The sequence below is a fragment of the Chiloscyllium plagiosum genome, unplaced genomic scaffold (genome assembly GCF_037043375.1).
Source record: "Chiloscyllium plagiosum isolate Xiang-an unplaced genomic scaffold, Cpla_swu_hap1 HiC_scaffold_8, whole genome shotgun sequence".
Classification (NCBI taxonomy): Eukaryota; Metazoa; Chordata; class Chondrichthyes; order Orectolobiformes; family Hemiscylliidae; genus Chiloscyllium; species Chiloscyllium plagiosum.
In genome coordinates this window covers 7,405,268-7,426,487 of record NW_028270146.1, presented here as the reverse complement: position 1 = coordinate 7,426,487, position 21,220 = coordinate 7,405,268, and the positions used below count along the sequence as shown (strand labels likewise).

Here is a 21,220-nt window from a genome sequence, read left to right as displayed (position 1 = left end):
CCAATGACTATAGCCCTGACTGATCCAATCTCTCTTCATTAATTACTCCTGCCATCCCAGGAATCAGTCTGGTAAACCTTCGCTGCTCTCCCTCTATAGCAAGAGCATCCTTCCTCAGAAAAGGAGACAAAAAACTACACACGATACTCCAGGCGTGGTCTCACCAAGGTCTTGTACAATTGCAGCGAGACAGCTCTGCTCCTGTACTTGAATTCTCTTGCTATGAAGGTCAGCTTTCCATCTGCCTTCTTTAGGGCTTGCAGCACCTGCATGCTTACCTTCAGTGACTGGTGTACAAGGACACCAAGGTCTCTTGGCACTTCCCCCACTACTTTTACATGGCATTTACAACTACACCACTGACTTCATAATGTTTAAGGAGAGGAAATTTCTGCTCAGCCAGTACTGCATGTTGGATAAGTGTTCTTAGTAACACAAGGGGATGATGAGATGGAGCTAGGTTTTGTCAGTGAACAGATGGAAAACAATGTTTTAAAATGATGCAACATGTAATGACGGAGCCTCAGACAGACGCCAGAGACAACAGTCCAGAAGTCAGACAAGTTATGCTGAGCTGCCTACAGTCCTTCTTGTTGCGAGATGAATGTGTCCATGCCCTCTTTCACAGCAGTGGAATCAAACATTGTCATAAGCAGGCTCAAAGAGTATCCAAACACTTGAGTATTAATTTCCTGCCCCTATGACATTGTTGCAGTACTTAAGTTTTCACCTTGAATCAGGTCTGATTTTAGTTCTGGGGGGGATTTTGAGCAGAGTGTTCAACGTTTTTTCTGTGCCATGTTGAGGGCGTGGTCCTATTTCTTCACTACTGTTAGGCCTCGACAGCTTGCTGATATACCAAGGGTGGGAGAATACAGCAACTCCTCAGCAAAACAGATAATACTTAACTAGGCAAAGACCCAATTAAGATGTCAGTAAGGGAATGTACAGTTTGCTATAATGGTCAGGATGCCACCAGCACGCTTCCACTGGTGAAAGCTCCTCCTGTTAGAATCCAGGAATCTATGCAATGCAAACAATGTACTTTAACTGGTCTGCTGGGATTGTGAGGAATATTAGGGTGGCACGGTGGCTAGCACTGCTGCCTCACAGCACCAGGGTCCCAGGTTCGATTCCAGCCTCGGGCGACTGTCCGGGTGGAGTTTGCACATTCTCCCCGTGTCTGCGTGGGTTTCCTCCGGATGCTCCAGCTTCTTCCCACAGTCCAAAGATGTGCAGATCAGGTGGATTGGCCGTGGTAAATTGCCCATAATGTTAGGTGCATTCATCAGAGGGAAATGGGTCTGGGTGGGTTACTCTTCGGAGGGTCAGTGTGGACTGGTTGGGCTGAAGGGCCTGTTTCCACACTGTAGGGAATCTAATCAAATCTAATAAAAGAGGCCATGTTTGTAGGTGACTCTCTGCATGCAGCTAGATGGATAAGACTCTGGGAAGGTCAGAAAGTTGGATAAGTTTCCAGGCATGGCGGGGGGTGGCATGGAAAGGTACGCAAATTAGGGTAGGAATTTAAAGTTCTCCATACAGGTGTGATGGGAGAGGGAGAGTGGTTTATTTTAGGATAGTCAGGTGGGTGATCTACCTACAATTCATTGCAAACTGCCAACAGTAAGTGGTACAAAGGTTTCTTGCAGATTTATTTTTTCTGTCCCTGTTCATCAGAACTGCCATCTCACTGAAAGGAAAGTCACAATAGCAAAGCCTTCTATAAGGCAGTGTGCCATTGCTGAAGGCAATGCTATCAAAACCTTCCCAATATCAAAACAAAAATATAAACCAAAAGAGTGAATTATTCTACATAATGTTCCTCAGCTGAGAGATGGTAGTGCTAGGAAATTAAACTTCAATCTTATTCAGTGTCACCATCAAACCTGCAATGCAGCTACATCAGGGGATGGCTACAGAGCAGAGGATAAGGTGTGCAGGATGGGGAGGGTGCATGTTCTGGACAGAGTGAGAGAGAGAGAAAAAACGAAAGAGAGAGAGAGAGATGAAAGGAGGAGTGAGAGAGAATCACAGGGTGCAAATGACAATTTACTCCTCATCTGCTCTTCAGATTCAGAATCCAACTCTCTGAGATAAAAAGCTATCATTCTGAGTACATTGTACAATCCTAACACTATATGATATTCTGGATGAGTAACAATAAGCTATTATACAAAGTTACTTATCCCAAATGAGGGCTTACGGAGAGAAAAGAGAAACCATAAAATGTGATTACAGTGTTGAAACCAGATTCTTTGACAACTAGCTGGTGCAGATGGTGAGAGAGTTGCTCATTTTACCTTTTCTTTTTTAACACAAGGTAATCTACAATCTCACATTACCTTTCATAAGGGCTACAGAATGACCTTACCCTATCGATTTCATTGTCATCGATGCCATTCAAGTCCAATTCACCTTTCTGAGGATCAACACCTGTGAGTAGTGAGAATAAAAACACCTGCTCAGTACATTTACTGACCATCTAAAAGGTGGCCCAGTGTATGTTCAGCTAGCTGAGCTCACTCAACAACAACTTGCATTTATAGAGTTCCTTTACGACAATGAAAGGTCTCAGAAGCTTCTTGCAAAAATGACAGGAGACAAAAGCAGTTAACAAGTCAAAATATTAGGAAGGTACTATGACCCTCACTGACATTACTACTGGACAGTCAGATCCCAAAGTGAAATCTGGCTTGATAGATCTTTTTTTTCTTATTTAACGTGGGGTTCATCCAGTGAAACATGAGCACAGAGGCTGTATACTTTTCTTAAAACAAACAGAAGTTTATAACATAAAAAGAACAACAGTAATAAAACAAAGCAAGCTATTTAAAAAAAGAACAGTTTCAAAAGATCTTAAGACACACAGCAAAACATAGGCTCCACTCTACTCTCAAACACCATCTCTTTACAGAAATTCAAATCCAGAGAGATTAGCCCACTCTTTCAGATCTTCATGTTCAACTTAACTGATTCAATTCAACCCAGTTCTTTCCTGTAAATGGTGAAGCCTTCTTCACAATGCTTGCAAACTGAAAGCTTCGACTTGCTCAGCTTTTAATCACCTGCAGTTTCTAACCAAATACTCTTGCTCTTACTCAAATGAACATTATACTGAGGCAACTTATTTCCTGAACTGTTCTCTATTCCTTTCTGGCAGGGCAATTATATTGTGTTTCTGACCCCAGTCACACCATTTAAACCATTTAAAAACTTGCACTCTGAGTTTCCGAAGCTAAATCAATCCTTGATTATCCTTAACTAAAATCAAGCTAATAGTTCTCAATTTTCCTCTACCACTGATAAACTCAGTGTAACACAAACTATTTTCCACTAATACGCTGTTTCCCCGCTCTTTGACACATGCTAGATTAGGTCATGGTTCCAGGGGGAACTTTCTTAAGTTTTGTGTTTCTCTCCCCAAATTTTACAAAAAAAGTCACCAACCCCCACTAGTTTGAAATTCAAACTCTGAAAAAAAAAAAAATATATATATAATCTCACATAATTCATCATAAAGATGACCAAAAGGCTGGTCATAGTGCTAGTTGTTAAATAGTGCCCAGGAGGAGGAGGAGAGATGCTGATGTTTACTGGGGGGATTTCCAAGCTGAAGGCAACTAAAAGACATGGCCACCAGTGGTGGGTCAAACAGAATGGAGATGGACAAGAGGCCAGAATTGGGAGTGCAGAGCCCTTGGGAGAATCCGAGAGCTAGAGAACAGAGATAGGGAGGTAAGAGGTATAGCCGTGGAGGACGAAGCAAGAATATATGATTTCACAGGCTCTGGCTATGCTGCTGTGGTTCACAGGATTGAACGTCTTTCTGAGTGTGAATCTCAACAGTGGAGTTTCAGGCCACTCATCCCGTGTGACTATGTTCGACTGAACATTATCCTTCTGCACCATTCAACTGCAAATTGTCTAAACAGGGTCACCTAATAATGCCCAGAAACAGGAACCCTGACTGATTGGTTCCTTTAGAACATAGAATAGCACAACATAGGCAGAGGCCATTCGGTCCACTTGGTCCAACTTCCACCTCACCCCACACCCCTGCACTTTTTTCTTCCCTTAATATTTTCCCAATTTCTTTGAAACATATTACTGTGCTATCAGGTAGCACATTGCAAATATAGAACAGTACAGCAGAGTGTACTGTTCCAAGTTGTGCCGGCCTTTTATCCTACTCTAAGATCAGATTAACCTACTTACCCTTTATTGAACTAATTTCCATGTGCCTATCCAAGAGTCGCTTAAATGTCCCTAATGTCTCTGACTCTACTCCCACTGCTGGCAGTGTATTCCACATACCCACCACTCTCTGAGTAAAGAACCTACCTCTGACATCTCCCCAAACCTTCCTCCAATCACCTTAAAATTATGCTCCCTCGTGATAGACATTTCCACCCTGAGAAAATGTCTCTGGCTATCCACTCAATCTATGCCTCTCAAAGAATCATAGATATGCACAGCACAGGAACAGACCCTTGGGTCCAACTGGTCCATGCCAACCAGATATCCCAACTTTATCTAGTCCCATTTATCAGCACGTGGCCCACATCCCTCCAAATACTTCCTATTCATGTACCCATCCAGATGCCTTTTAAATGTTGTAATTGTACCAGCCTCCACCACTTCCTCTGGCAGCTCATTCCATACACGTACCACCCTCTGCGTGATAAAGTTGCCCCTTAGGTTCCTTTTATATCCTTTCCCTCTCATCCTAAATCTATGTCTTATTGTTCTAGACTCCCCCACCCCAGGGAAAATACTTTGTCCATTTACCCTATCCATGCCCCTCATGATTTTATGAACCTCTATGAAGTCACCCCTCAGTCTTCAACGCTCCAGGGAAAACAGTCCCAGCCTATTCAGCCTCTCCCTATAGCTCAAATCCTCCAACCCTGGCAACATCCTTGTAAATCTTTTCTGAACCCTTTCAATTTCATAACATCCTTTCAATAGGAAGGAGACCAGAATAGCACACAATAACCAATGTCCTGTACAGCCGCAACATGACCTCCCAACTCCTATACTCAATGCTCTGACCAATAAAGGAAAGCATACCAAAAGCTACCTTCACTATCCTATTTACCTGCGACTCCACTTCCAAGGAACTATGAACCTTCAATCCAAGGTTTCTTTGTTCAGCAACATGGCCTAGGACCTTACCATTAAGTGTATAATGGATTCTGGATCAGTGGTGCTGGAAGAGCACAGCAATTCAGGCAGCATCCGACGAGCAGTAAAATCGACGTTTCAGGCAAAAGCCCTTCATCAGGAATAACCATTTAGTGTATAAGTCCAGCTAAGATTTGCTTTCCACTACACCTCTGATTTTGGTGTCAGCTGCAAACTTACTATATACCTCCTATATCATATCCAAATCATTTATATAAAAATGACAAAAAGCAGTGGACCCAGCACCGATCCTTGTGGCACTCCACTGGTCACAGGCCTCCAGTCTGAAAAATAACCCTCCATTACCACCCTCTGTCTTCTACCTTCGAGCCAGTTCTGTATCCAAATAGCAAGTTCTCCCTGTATTCAAAGAGATCTAACCTTGCTAACTGGTCTTCTATGGGGAACCTTGTCAAACATCTTACTGAAGTCCATATAGATCACGTCATATAGCTCTGCCCTCATCAATCCTCTTTGTTACTTCTTCAAAAAAACTCAATCAAGTTTGTGAGACATTATTTTCCATGCACAAAGCCATGTTGACTATCCCTAATCAGTCCATGCCTTTCCAAATACATGTAAATCCTGTCCCTCAGGATTCCCTCCAACAACCTGTAAACGCTTGAATAAGAAACAAACACTTGGCTTCGTGTTATCGCAGGTTTTCTTGTCAATTATTTTAAATTCATGTCCTGCAATTATTGACTCTTATTTAACATATCTAAACCCTTCAACATATCCCTGAAATCAGCTAACTCAGCAGAGACCAAAGTCCTGCAATACCAGGTAAAACACTGACTGACCCTCTCTGAGATCTAGTTCTGGCGGGGAACTATAACAGGACAGTGCATGCACAAGATGGCAACCAAAAGCCAGCAGGATATTCAGAGCACCGTTCAAAAATCCCATTCATTATTCAATAGTCAAATTAAAACCTAACAAAAATATTAAATCTTCCTGCCGTTATTCAGTGGGGTCTCAGAACTTCAACATCACTGCCTCTTATTGATGCTAACAGTGAATGGGTTACAGTGATGATTAATTCTGAGCAGGTGTAGTGCTCCTGATTCTATGGGTCCATGCTTCAGGGGACAGCAGTGAAATATCACAGTAATTGAACACAGATTGATCCCAGCTGCAGGTACAACGGGACATTACCTTGCTTTGAAATGCTAGCTGTACACTGTGAACGGATTAAGACGTTGAGTTTTTATTTGAAGAAAGCCAGCTTTCTAAACGGCCCCATTATGGCGTGTGCTGATCCTGCCAGAAGGAGCTTTCCTTTGAGGAAAGCCAGAGTCAGCGCTTTCACATCCAAGAGTGAGAACAGAGAGCACTTCACAAACTGAGGCAGGAAATGTATTCAAATAGAATGACAGATACCCAGCAGAGTTCCAGGCTGGAGTCTAATTCAGAGGCTTGTAGAGGGGTGCTATGTACATAGAACAACCTGTACCCAGGACTGAGTTCATGCTGCAGTCTAACTGAGATGATTGTAGAGGGGTGCTTTGTATCGAGTATAACCTATACCGAGATAGTGAGGACTGCACTTGCTGTAGATCAGAGCTGATAATGTGTTGCTGGAAAAGCGCAGCAGGTCAGGCAGCATCCAGGGAACAGGAGAAGGGCATGAAGAAGGGCTCATGCCCGAAACGTCGATTCTCCTGCTCCTTGGATGCTGCCTGACCTGCTGCGCTTTTCCAGCAACACATTATCAGCTATAACCTATACCCAGGACTGCTTAGATTCCAGCCTGGAACTCAAGAGTTTGATTGCGCATTAGTGAGAAAAAGATGTTTGCATCTAATTTTTTTAGAGGAAAGTGAGAACTGCAGATGCTGGAGAGTCAGAGTCAAACAGTGTGGTGCTGAAAAAGCACAGCAGGTCAGGCAGCATCCGAGGAGCAGGGGAGTTGACATTTCGGGCATAAGCCCTTCATCAGGAATCTGATGACGAGCTTATGCCTGAAACATTGACTCTCCTGCTCCTTGGGTGCTGCCCGACTTGCTGTGCTTTTCCAGCACCACACTTTTTGAATTTAATTTCTTTTACACAGTGTGTTGTTATGACCTGGAATGCATTGCACATAAGGGTGGATGAAAGCTAATTCATTAACTTGGAAAACAGAATTTGCTAAATGTTTGATTTTCTTTTTCCAGGGCTTGAAGGAAGGAGCAGAGTGATTTAACTGGATGGTTCTTTCAAAGAGCTGGCACAAGCATGATGGGCTGAATTGACTCCTGTGCAAGGCCATTCTATTTTATGCTGGCAATCCTACATGCCTGGTGGGAAAGGGCAGGAGAAAGGTTGAATTGGATGTTAGGTACTATCCATTGCACCTCATTCTCTGCCATTTTAACTCAGCAGTTTAAGGTTGCCTGATGGGGACTTTCTTGGTTACATGTTAGGATATGATGGTGTAACATTGGCCAGTCCCATAATGTTTCTATATTGCAGATCACAGCAATGGCACTCAGTACCTCAGCAGTCAGTGGAAGCTGACAGAAGAATGGACTGTGAACTGTGGCCTCCTGTCCCCTCACTCGTCTATGGTTCCTCTCCTCAGTAATTCACCTCATTTGAGCGATTATTCTTTTTTAAAATTCATTCATGGGATGTGGACGTCACTGACAGGGCCAGTACCTTTTATTGTCCATTCCTAATTACGTAGAGGGCAGTCAAGAATCAACCAATTGCTTTGGGTCTGGACTCACATGGAGGTAAGGATCATTAACTCGGACCGTGTATGGATGGCAGATTTTCTTCCCTAAAGTGAACAGGATGGATTTTTGCAACAATCAACAGCGCTTCCGTGGTCACCATTAGGCTAGCTTTTTAACTGAAGATTTTTATTGATAGGATTAAAACCCAAGCCCTCAGAATATTAGGGTTCTGGGTTATTAGTCCAGTAACATTACTACCACCTCCCTCAGATCCTCTACTCCTGCGTCACTGTCTTCCACACCATGCAGGCTGGACTTGGGCTGGAATAAGCACTGCATCATTGGTAATTTATTCTTTCATGGGATGCAGGCTTCACTGACAAGACCAGCATTTGTTGTCCATGTCTAATTGCCCTTGAATGCAGTGGCCTGTGAGGCCACTTCAGAGGGTAGTTGAGAATCAACCACTTTCCTGTGGCCCTTGGTATAAAAAGGTAAAGATGCTATACTCTTACCCAACCAAAGGACTGCTCTCTCATTAAAGATACAGTCATGTGTAGGCCAGACCAGATAAGGACAGCACATTTCCCTCCCTAAAGAGGGATATTGAATCAGGTTGGTTTTGATGGTTGTCATGGTCACCATTACAGAGGCCAGTTTTTAATTCCTGATGTATTAATTGAATTTGTATTCTACCAGTGCAGTAGTGGGATTTGAACCCATCTGCCCAGAGTATCAGTCTCTGCATTACTAATCCAGTGACGATGCCACCAAGCCACAGTTTCCTCCAAATGTGGTTCAAATCTTACTCAGCACTATTATCAATGGGAGAAAGTGAGGACTGCAGATGCTGGAGATCAGAGCTTAAAAATGTGTTGCTGGAAAAGCACAGCAAGTCAGGCAGCATCCAAGGAGCAGGGGAATCGACGTTTCAGGCATAAGCCCTTCTTCAGGAAACTCATGCCTGAAACGTCGATTCTCCTGCTCTGCTGTGCTTTTCCAGCAACACATTATCCACCTCCAAGCCATTCCTTTAATTTGGGAATTAGCTTCAAAAATACAATTATCACCTTTCCAAATCTCATGGAGTCATACCCATAGCCCTTGGTATAAAAAGGTAAAGATACTCTTATCTGACCAAAGGACTGCTCTCTCATTAAAGGTACAGTACTGGTGGTGAGTTTAACCTGGGGTTCACTAGGTCTCAGGCAAAGGGAGAGGTGGGAATCCCATGGTAACCTCAGTCGATGTGCAAATTGAACCCATACTGTTGGCACCCCGTTGCATTGCATCCAGCCATCTGATCTAACTGACTTCAAGATAGCCATTTACTCTCTTGTTTATCAACAAAATATAATCCACACTGCCTTGAATAAGTTCAATGACCCAGTCTCCATTGCCCTCTCGGGAAGAAAATTCACAGGCGAATGACCCTGACTGAAATAGTTTCTCCTTATCTCAGTCTTAAAAGGGAGACCTCTTATTCTTAAACTACTGCACATGGCAGTATGTTCCATTATCTCACCATTCTCTGGGTAAAGAGCTTTCACCTGCATTCCCATTGGATTTATGAGTAACCAGCGTCTGGTTACGATTGGTGGTTTTGGGTTCCCTCACAAGTGATCATGCCTTCTCTACATCTATCCTCTCAAACCCTTTGCAATTTTTGAAACCCCGATCAGATCCTCCCACTTCCAGATGGAGATCCAGTCTGTTCAATCGATTCCGATAGATTCAACTTCTCATCTCTGTTATTATTCTTAAAACTCAGTGTATGCTTTCTGCAATGCCTCAATGAATATTTCCAATTAAACCGTTCAGATATGATACATATTTGGAGCAGGTAGGACTTGGACTCAGCCCATCTGACTCAGAGGTATGGACTCTGCCACCATACCACAACAGCCTTCCAATCCTTCTGTATCTTTTGTGTTGATACAGAGAACAGTTGAGCACTACACTTTAACTTTGTTATTTTATAAATTATAGAAGTTACTTAAAGTATTCATCAGTCACACAGGCTACTGAGTATTTTCTGTCGAGATATAAAAGAGAATAATTGAGATTAACTATAAGTGAAGAAAGATTTACTGCAGCCCTACAGCACATTTGAATGTCATTATCTAATGGTCCCATGCTGGTTCCTTTGCCAATCCCCAGATGTAGCTTTCTCCACATTTGCACATCTATTAAAGACTCCCTCAGGTATCTGAGCAGAATGGAAAACCCCTTTGCCCAGCAGTCACAAACTGCTGGTAAGAACCCACTGAGCAGAAGACAGATCACAAAGTCTTTGGCATTTTTAAAGAAAAAACATGCAAAAATAACATTAAACAAACATTATTATTTCACAGATACCTTTACTATAATGAGAGATTGGAGGAAATGTGCAAAAGGGTATGAAGGGACAGTAGTTGCTACTGGTACTCAAGAGGAAATTTGGAGAAAGGGAAGACACGTCAACTCTGGTGTCAGAGGACAGAAAGCCTCCTTCAATACTTGAATTTTGGGCTTCTTGATGTAGAGGAAACCTCCCTAATTACAATAGATTTTGCATCATTTACCTCAAAGAAATATCTCACCATGCAGTGTCCTTTACCAAATGAATGCTGCCCAACACTTTGGTTCAGTCTGCAAGCATGGTTGAACCTTCTGGCCACTTGCCATTTGAATTCAACACTTTGCTCTCGGTTGTCCTTCTCAGTCTGCTGCAGTATTCCAGTGAGGTTCAAGCAAGCTCAAGGAACAACACTTCAGCTTTCCAGCAGCCTTCAGGATTCAACACTGAATTAATTAATTTTAAACGGTGAATTAGGTTCCCCTGTTTTGACTCTACCTCCCCTACCACCCCATCTCTCAAGTGTTAGTCCGCAGCTTATTTTCATGTTTCCTGATTTCAGTTGGAGCTGATCTTTATTTTGCCATGAACAACAACTCTGGACCATTTCCTTATTTCTTTGCAACATTACTCCTTTACTCCAAAGACATCTTTGTTAGTTAGGTTCTCCCAACCTCTACCTAGTCCTTTCTGTCCTACTTTCCCATCCTCATTTTCAATAGCATGAAACCTGTCATACTTCCAGCTGCTTCTGGGTCTACAGAAGAGACCATATCGTCTGTCCACGGATACTGCCACACCAGCTCAGTTCTTCCAGTATTTATTTTTACGACAGAAGTATCAAACATGATTTATAAACTTGTGACCCACCCCAGTGCTGGTGGGGTACTACAATTACTGGTAATGCTAAAACAGGTAAGGATCTGGACCAAACGCAGGTAAATGGGACAACTTGAGTTTGGAAACATGGACTCGTGCACTGAGTGGTCTGTTTCCATGCTGTATGACTCTAATTGTGGCTGATGCTTCCCCCAGGTGCTCATATACAGATGCCAGGCAGGATCTCAGTCTACATATACATGTCTAATATGCTATTCTGTCATTGACGTATTGCTGTCATAATGCAGAAAACATTGCAGTGTGTTTGCACACAGCAAGCTCTCACAAATACCAACATGACAATGGCCAGATATTCTGATTCAGGTATTGATCGAGAGAAAAATATTGGCTGGGAGACTGAAAAGATCCCACAGTGGCTGTATTGAAACAAGAGCAGGAGAGCTTTTCTAAGTCCACCAGAAGCAGATAGCTTAATATCTCATCTGAAAGAGAGCAGATGTACCCACTGATGGAAGAATTGCCATTCTCAGTCACTGCCATACCTCCAGTGAGCTCTCTCTACAGGTCGTTCGGCCATACATGACAGTTGTGTTCGTCTGTGACCTCGCGCTATAGGAAAGTGCTAGATTGCTGTAAGAAAAAAAATCGCTCCACTCGCTCATTAGAAAGTTCATATTATCCAAACAGTGTCCACAATTCGTCAATCACGTTATAACCAATTCACGTTGATGAAGCGCACGTTATACCAGAATGACCTGTATTCAATAACATGGAGAGGCATCAGCCAGCTCCTTGCTCCTCCCAGCTCAGCACGGACCCTCCAGTATCTCGTGCTGTGTACTGGCTTGCCTAAGCTTAGTTGGAAACAATAAAGCCCTTCAATCAAACCTGACCAGCACATGTGAAAGAAAAGCCCAAAAAGAACTTTAGCAGACAGTAGAGTCTGTGACTCTTTGTCGTTCAGTTCCTCCTGTGCTTCAGTGTAAACCATTCCCAATCTCATTAAAACTGCATGATCCCTATTCCCAAGCAGAAACCTCTGCTCTCTTGTGGAATTTCAATTTCTCTAATTAAGAAAAGATCTCTCTTGAAAACAGAATCAAAAGCCAGGCACTGAAATGTAATTGGAGGACTGAAGCAGAGACTGGTTTGTAGTTCCTTTGCAATCGCGAAGCAAGAGGGTAGAAGACGTTTCTGATCTGGGCCTTCTGAAGCTTGGGTCCTTAAAATATTATTCACAGATTTGAAATTCATCCGTTCCTTATGGGCACATAATTAAATAGATTGAGAGCACAGAAACAGGCCCGTCAGCCCTATTGGCCTGATTCACATAAGGTTCCCATACACACCACACCCTCCCACCCTCCTACCCACCTCCCAAAAGCCCAATTTCATCAACATATCCTTCTATTATTTTATCCCTTGTGATTATTTAGCTTCTGATTAAATAGATATTCCCTGTGATAGCGAGGTTCACATTCTCATCACCTTCTGGGGAAAGGATATTTTCCCAAATTGCCTATTAGATTTGTTAGTGCCTACTTCCTCAGCCTTCTCCTCTCCAATCAAAAACAATCGGAATGTCTCCCATGTAATTCCATTACTCAATTTGCTCATCCTGGAAACCATCCTTCTGAATCTCTTCTGCACTCTTTACAACACATTCACATCATTCCAGAAGCCCAGAAATATATGCAATTTCCCAGGGGAGGCAAGGCAATCCTGCAAAGATAGTAATCTTGTTCTGTCCAAACCCAACTGCTATTCCTCAGTTCAGGCAGGAAGACTCTACCAGAGAATTCCAAGGACATACAGCAAGGACTTTGTCATTTGATTTGATTTATTGTCACATGTACCTAAGTACAGTGAAAAGCTTTGCTTGTGAGTAGTACAGGCAGATCATAGTAAGGAAGGACATACAGAGCATAAGGTGAAAAAAAACTTGGACAGAGTGAGGTATGCAAGTTACACTGCACAGGACGTGCGTTAGGCAAGAACACTAACAAGATCAACATTAGTTGAAGTTAGAGAGTCCATTCAGCAGTGAAGAAGCTGTTCCTGAACCTGTTGGTATGTGTGTTTAAGCTTCTGTGTCTTCTGCCTAATGGGAGAGGTTGGAGGAGATAATTTCTGCTGTGGGAGGGGTCTTTGATGAAATTGGCAGCCTTTCTGCAGCAACAAGATGTGTAAATGGAGTCCATGGACGGGAGGTTGGCTTCCATGATGGTCTGGGATGTGCACACCACCTTCTGTCATTTCGTATGGTTCTGGGCAGAGCAGTTGTCATACCAGGCCATTATGCACCCAGACAGAATACTTTCTATGGTTCATCTGTAAAAGTTGATGAGGATCCTTATGGACATGCCATATTTCAAAGAACAATACAGGCCCTTTGGCCCTCCAAGCCTGCACTGACACATTTTGGCCTTCCATACTAAAACTGCCTTCACTTACAGGATCCATATCCCTCTATTCCCTTCCTAATCATGTATTTATCCAGGTGTTTCTTGAAAGCTGCTAATGTGTCTGCTTCCACCACCTCCTCTGGCAACGCATTCCAGGCACACACCACCCCTTGTGTGAAAAATGTGTCTCTCACATCTCTTTTAAACTCCCCCCCACCCCTTGAACCTGTGTCACCTAGTAATTGACCCTTCTGTCCTGGGAAACAGCCTCATACTTTCCACTCTATCCATGCCATTCACAATCTTATAAACTTCTATCAGGTCGCCCCTCAACCTCCTGCATTCCAAAACAAGTCTATCTTTCTTCATAGCTAAAATCCCCCAGACCAGGCATTGCCTCATGGCATCCCTGATGGCTTTGAGGAGGTCATATCGGGATTTCCTGTGTATGTCTGAGTCAGGAGAAAGTGAGGACTGCAGATGCTGGAGATCAGAGCTGAAAATGTGTTGCTGGAAAAGCGCAGCAGGTCAGGCAGCATCCAAGGAACAGGAGAATCGACGTTTTGGGCATGAGCCCTTCTTCAGGAATGAGGAAAGTGTGTCCAGCAGGCTAAGATAAAAGGTAGGGAGGAGGGACTTGGGGGAGGGGAGTTGGAAATGTGATAGGTGGAGGGAGGTCAAGGTGAGGGTAATAGGCCAGAGTGGGGGTGGGGGCGGAGAGGTCAGGAAGAGATTGCAGGTTAGGAAGGTCCCTCCCCTCCAACGCCCCTCCCCTATGTTTGAGTCATCCGACTTGAATGCTGCATGCCTGGTCTTCAGCAGGGAATGGATCTCCTGCAGCTTTTCAGTTGGAGGATACTCGGATTGATGTCTTTGGCACGCAGTCCTCCAGCATGAAGCCTGTGATAGTGGTAGCGTACTTCGTCAGGTTTTTCACTGAGTGCCTGAACGCGGTACAGTCCACTGATTCCAAACAGCCCTACAGATGCTCTTCCACTACCTCAGACGACCACTGTATTTATTTCTGTGAAGGACCCTCCAGTTTCAGCTTCTGCTTGTAAGCTGGGAGGAGGAACAGTGTTGTGGTCTGATTTTGCAACAGGCGGATGGGGATGGAGCAGCAGGTGTCTTTGATGCTTGTGGGAGTTACCACCAGAACTTCAGGGATGTTCAGTCCTCCGGTGGGGCAGGAGATGTGATTGTGGTACTTTGGCAGCATTCTTGAGGTTGGCTTGGTTGAAGTTGCTGGCCAAGCTGTATAAAGCCCCAGGCAATTTCACTTCCAGAGTGTTTATAAATATCATCTAGGGCATTCTTCACATCTGCAGAAGTGGTATGTAGACCACTGTCAGGTTTGTGCAGCAGGTAGCACAGATGCATTTTACTATAAGATGCCGTAGGTCCCCACTCGTTTCTCCCACCCTTCCAGCCTCATCCCACTTACCACACCAGCAGCCCACGATGGCACCTTGTCACATCTGAATATCTGGGAGCTGCACCAACCAGGGATTAAACTGAAAGCCTGAATGACTGTCTCAATACCAGCCAGAGCCAGTAGAACGTTGCTCCTAAAGCCATGGGCTTCTGTCTAACTTAAAAATGTAATTACTAATCATTTTCGGAGTACAAGGAAGAGATTATTTGAAAGAATCAGCACAGATTTGAGGTTTCAGCAGCAATCAGCCTAAAGCCCTCTCTATTTATTTCGCTCTAGAAAGAAAGCACCTTCCATCATATCCTCAAGACACCTCAAAACGCTGTACAAACAAAGGGTTCAATATGTTATGTAGAAACAGTGAGCATGACAACTAACCTTCACAGCAAGGTCCCACATTACAGCACAGGGAGATGAATTATAGGTTAGTCTATTTTGGTGGTGTCTGTTAAAGAACAAATACTGCCTTGGTCATTTGTTGTGCTTTGCAGAGTACTGAGGTTTCAGACACCAGTATGAACAGACCGGGTTTCACAGAGACTTCTCATTACTGAAGAAAAACGGTCAGTATGACACCAGGGAGAGTGTCAGACAGGTTTATCTGAAGAAGAAGGGTCACTGGACCCAAAACGTTAACTCTGTTTGTCTCTCCACAGGTTTCCTCTGGGTGCTCCAGTTTCCTCCCACAGTCCAAAGATTCTGTAAGTAGGCCATTCAGTACCGCGAGCGTGCTCCATATTTGATACAATCATGGTTGATCTCATCTCAGCCTTAATTACACTTTCCTGCCCACTCTCCTTAACCCTTCAACCCATTACTAATTAAAAATATGTCTAACTCCTCTTTAAATTTACCCAATGAAGCAGCACCCACTGCACTCTGGGAGAGTGAATTCTCCAGGTTCACGCTCCTTTGACAGAAGTAATTTCTCCTTATCTCTGTTTTAAATCTGCTACCCGTTATCCTCAAACTCTGACCTCTCATTCTAGATTGTCCTACGTGAGGAAACATCAGCTTTGTCAATCCCCTTTAGCATCTTATAGACTTCAATTAGATCTCTCGCATTCTTCTGAACTCCAGAGTGTATAGTCCTCAACGGTTCAATCTCTCTTCATAAGACAAACCTCTCAACTTCAAATCATCTCTAAAATCAACCTAATGAACCACCTCTGAACTGCCTCCAATACAACTATACCCATCTCAAGTAAGGAATTAAAATTGCATGCAATACTCCAGATGCAATCTCACTAATGCCTTATACAGCAACAGTCACAGCAACATTTCCCTACCTTTATACTCTATTCCTTTAGCAGTAAATGCCAACATTCCATTTGCGTCCGTTATTATCTGCTGTACATCCATACTAGTGTTCTGTGATTCTTGCAAGAGAACACCCAGATCCCTATGCACTAAAGCACTGTGAAGTTTCTCTCCATCTAGATAATATGTTGCCTTTCAATTCCTCTGGGAGAAAGTGAGGACTGCAGATGCTGGAGATCAGAGCTGAAAAATGTGTTGCTGGAAAAGCGCAGCAGGTCAGGCAGCCTCCAAGGAGCAGGAGAATCGACGTTTCGGGCACAAGCCCTTCTTCAGGATTCCTGAAACGTTGATTCTCCTGCTCCTTGGATGCTGCCTGACCTGCTGCTCTTTCAATTCCTCTGACCAAAATGGATAATCCAACACTGATCCATCTTAAACTTCATCTACCAAATTTTGGCCCATTCACCTTACCTATAAATATCATTTGCAAATTTCTTCTTTCTTCATTGCAAAGGATGGCTCAGTGGTTAGCACTGCTGCCTCATAGTGCGAGGGACCCAGGTTTGATTCCAGTCTGTGTGGAGTTTGCACATTCTCCCCGTTTGTGCGTGGGTTTCCTCTGGGTGCTCCGGTTTCCTTCCACAGATTAAAGATGTGCAGGTCAGGTGGATTGGCCAAGCTAAATTGTCATGGTGTCCAGGAATATGTAGGTTAGATGGGTTAGCCGTGGGAAATATGGCATTACAGGGATAGCATGGGTGCTCTTCAAAGTTTGGTGAGATCTGATGGGCCAAATAACCCTTACCTACATGTAGGGTTCTTGGATTCATTAAGGACCAGTATTCAGCTTCTAACCTTAATCGATTAACTTATTTTCCCACTTATTTTAGTGTCATCTGTCATTCAAAAGAATTAAATTCCTCCTCACCTTTGTCTTTAAAGAGAGAACCCTTATTCTGTTACTGTGCCCTAACTCTAGATACCCATATGAGGGGAAACATCTGCTCAGTGTCTACCCAGTCAAATCCCCTGAGAATCTTGGACATTAAACGAAGATCACCTCCCATTCCTCCTAACGCCAACATGTACAGGTTTTTTGAGAGTGGGGATGAATTGGAGACTGGTCTGGTATTCCAGTATTAAAGAGAGCAGTCTCCATGTTTATAGAACAGTTCCGAGCTTGGTGGTTATGTTACTGATCGGTTCAGTACTATTGATCCAGACGTAGGAGCTCAAATCCCACCACAGCAGCTGGACTATTTAAATTGTGAATAAATAAACCTGAAATAAAAGTTTGTATCAGATTTGGTGACCATGTAGCTATTGGATTGATGCCCCTTTAGCAAAGGAAATCTGCTGTCCTTAGCTTCTTCAAGGAGGACATACCTGGGAGAGATGTGGCAGTGAGTTAAACACAAAAACCAAAAAAAACTCCAAAAAACTGCCAATGCTGGAAATCAGATGCTATGCCCACCATGAAGACGTTCTGCTCCTCTCTCAGACAGGATATCCATTCTAAACATTTTTCTCCTTCTCTACCTCCAGTTTTCATTTACTCCTTTGCCCTTCCCTCCCACCCTTCAGTATATATACCAAGCTTTTCTGAGCTACAATCAGTTCTGAAGAAGGTTCACTGGAGCTGAACCATTAACTCTGCTTTCTCTCCACAGATGCTGCCTAACCTGCTGAGTTTTTCCAGCAATTTCTGCTGTTGTTGAATAATGTATGTATCAGTGTGGAAGGCTTCAGTAGGGGAAAAACATCAGTTTTCATGAAAGTACTTGAGGGAGAGGGTTATATTATGATCAGTAACAAGTGTTTAGAAGTGTAGGATTGTGTCGGATTTGTCCCGCTTTTTAAGAACAGGACATAGCTGATCAATTGTCCATGTTGTCAGGAAAATGCATTATAACTTTGTATATTTTTTGTTCAAGGCAGAATTGTGTGAATGTACTCTGTAACTGACCACCATGACTGAAATATCTTAAAAGAGATGCATTTGTTGCCACCACAACTTCAGGGATACACTCAAAGATCATGCAGTGGTGACATCACAGGTAGTGAATGAACTTGTTCACTTCCCGAATTTGGACCTTGGTCACTTCTGCCACTGAATATTGTTACACCCAAAATGACGCACTGGTGCAATCTCTCATTACAAAGTGTAGACCTGTTATCTCATGTAACAATGGGAAGTGTTTGTCCCATAGAGTAGTCTAATTCAGTCTCATAATTCTTAACCTTGCAACATGACTTCTTCAACTTCTACATGTCATTTGGCACAATAATTTCTAACGACTGGCCACTGAGGGGCAATCAGTGGTGCCCAGGAGCTTGTCAGTGAAGCTGATCAATTAATATATATGTCAGTATTTGTAGAATACACATGAGAAAAATAAATATTGTATGATCAGTAGTTTTGATCACTGAATTTAGAGAAAGATTTTGAGAATGTGAGGGAAACCATTACTAGGGGAGAATTTAAAAATGATATTTTAGTAAGCAGCAAAATTTATTTAGATGAGCCTAAAGTATCAGAGGTCCAAGCAGCAGCAGTTCTGGCAAATATCCATGATACCTGTCAATCACTTGCTGCATATGCTGTTTGGCATACAAGTAGTCCTGTTTAGTAGCTTCACCAGGTTCACACCACATTTTTAGGTATTGCTGGTGCTGCTCCTGCACTCTCCACTGAACCAGGGTTGATCCCCTGGCTTGATGCTAATGGTTGAGTGGGCGAGTTGCCAGGTCATGAGACTGCAGGTTATGCTGGAGTACAATTCTGCTGCTGTTGCTCCACAGCACCTAATGGATGCTCAGTCTGGAGTTGCTGGATCTATTCAAAGTCTGTCCTATTTTGCATGGTGATAGTACCACACAACACAACACAGGACATTCTCAATGAGAAAATGGGATTCATCTCCACAAGGATAAATGCCTCTGCGGCAGGCACATGAGTGAAGATGGAGTTAAGTATGTTTCTTCCCTATGTTGGTTCCCTCACTACTAATCACAGATCCAGACTAGCAGCTGTACCCTTTAGGATTTGACCAGCTCGATCATTAGTGCTGCTACCAAACTACTCTTATTGGTGGACAAAGGATTCCCACACCCTGGCTACAAACTGCACCCTCCCTACCCTCAGTACTTGGTTCAATGTTATTCACATTGGAGGAGTACTGATTCATCAGCTGAGGGGGATGGGTGGGAGGTGGGGTGGGGGATAGATCTTCCTTGTGCCATTAATCTTCACACAGTGCACAGTGAATCTTGAAGACTCCCAGGGTAGCTCCTAACCAACTGTATACCACTGGGTCATCATCTCTGCTGGATCTGTCCTCCCATTGGGGTAGGAGATTCCCAGAGTTAGTGAAGGTGATGTTGGGGACATTATCTGTAAAGTGTGATCCCGTAAGTTTGTCTATGTCATGTTGTTGTTTAACTAGTTTGTGAGATGGTTCTCCCAATTTAGCCCATAGACATTAATAAGAGGGACTTTGCAACGTCAACAGGACTGTGTTTGCTGCTGTCATTTCCGTTGCCTTAGTTAATGTCAATGGTCTGAGTTCATTGCTTTTTGAGACTTTTTGGTACAACACAGTATCATTTTGTTCTGATAGTTTCATGGTTCTGGATTACCAAACGTGCTAAATTTTCAAGACGATTTAAAGTGCCCTAATGAATTGTATAAAAGTGTAAAATGAACTGTAAACTTATTGCTTCCACTGTAAGGAACTGCTACACCATCTGGTAGGACATATCTCACAGGTAGATTGGTTAAGAACATAGAACCTTCCAGCACAGGAACAGGCCCTTCGGCCTTCCAAGCCTGCACCGGTCCAGATCCTCTATCTAAACCTGTCGCCTATTTTCTATGGATCTGTATCCCTCTGCTCCCTGCCCATTCATGTATCTGTCTAGATACATCTTAAATGATGCTATCGTGCTTGCCTCTACCGCCTCCGCTGGCAACGTGTTCTAGGCACTCATCACCCTCTGTGTAAAGAACTTCCCACCCATATCTCCCTTAAACTTTTCCCCTCTCATCTTGAATTCATGATGCCCACTCTGTGAAAAAAAAAGCTTCTTGCTATCTAAGGGGTATGATGGGGTAAATAGACATGCCAAAACCCTCAGCCACAGTCTGGGTTTACCCATCATTTATCTAATTACTATTTCTGGATCTTACAATATGGAAAATGGCTGGCACATTTGCCAACTTAGGTCACTGCGTTCTAACTTTGATGTTTGCGAAATGGTCCAAGATACTTCAAAGACTTCATAAGACATTGTACAAATTTAAAGCCTCTGCCTAGCATGTGACATCTAATATCACCATTCATTAAACGATTCATATTTTTACATAAGCAAAATAAAATGCCAATAATTTAAAACTTCTTCAAGGCTGGGAGTGCATAATAGACAGTAATCCAACCTTGGGATTCAGATACCTTAAACCCACTGATACTTGCTCGAGGGGGTTTATGACGTCACCCTGGCCCGTTAATTGAATTACAAGGGTAGAGTTGCTTATGTGCAATTATTCTCCAGGTATCTATTATTCTCTAATGTCTTTAACAATTCCATATGTATATAATGTAAGCAGCATTCTGAAAGAGTATACATTACCATCTGGTGTAAGGCACTTTGGATTTAGGGATAAAGTTTAGATTTTTGAATTTTGATGAGGTTGCAACTAAGGGCTCAGATTTCTACTCGAACAGGGAGGCACTGCAGGGTACTGGGAAAAAAAGACTTCGTTCAAAGAAGGGGACGTTGCCATTCATTTTTCTTGCTGTCGTCAAATTTAAATGTGTGTTTAAAACAAGCAGAAAGAGGTGCTGTACACCTCTCCTTGGTCCTGCATTCACCAATGTGCTCAGCTGCCCTTAAAACGCACAACACATCTCAGAAAAAGCAGTCCATCTGATCAGAGAGTCATAGAGATGTACAGCACGGAAACAGACCCTATAGTCCAACCCGTCCATGCCAACCAGATATCCCAACCCAATCTAGTCCCACCTGCCAGCACCCGGTCCATATCCCTTAAACCCTTCCTATTCATATACCCATCCATATGACTCTTAAATGT

General features: G+C 43.2%; 1 protein-coding gene across 3 annotated transcripts in view; it reads right to left on the bottom strand.

Annotated features, from left to right (window-relative positions):
- LOC122553334 (BRF1 general transcription factor IIIB subunit b) overlaps positions 1-21,220 on the bottom strand; it is a 476,022-nt gene that overhangs the window by 81,326 nt on the left and 373,476 nt on the right. For all 3 annotated transcript variants that reach the window (XM_043696898.2, XM_087989567.1, XM_087989568.1), the window contains one exon: positions 2,375-2,436. In XM_043696898.2, the coding sequence (XP_043552833.1) occupies positions 2,375-2,436 (62 nt within the window). The remainder of the gene's footprint in view (positions 1-2,374; positions 2,437-21,220) is intronic.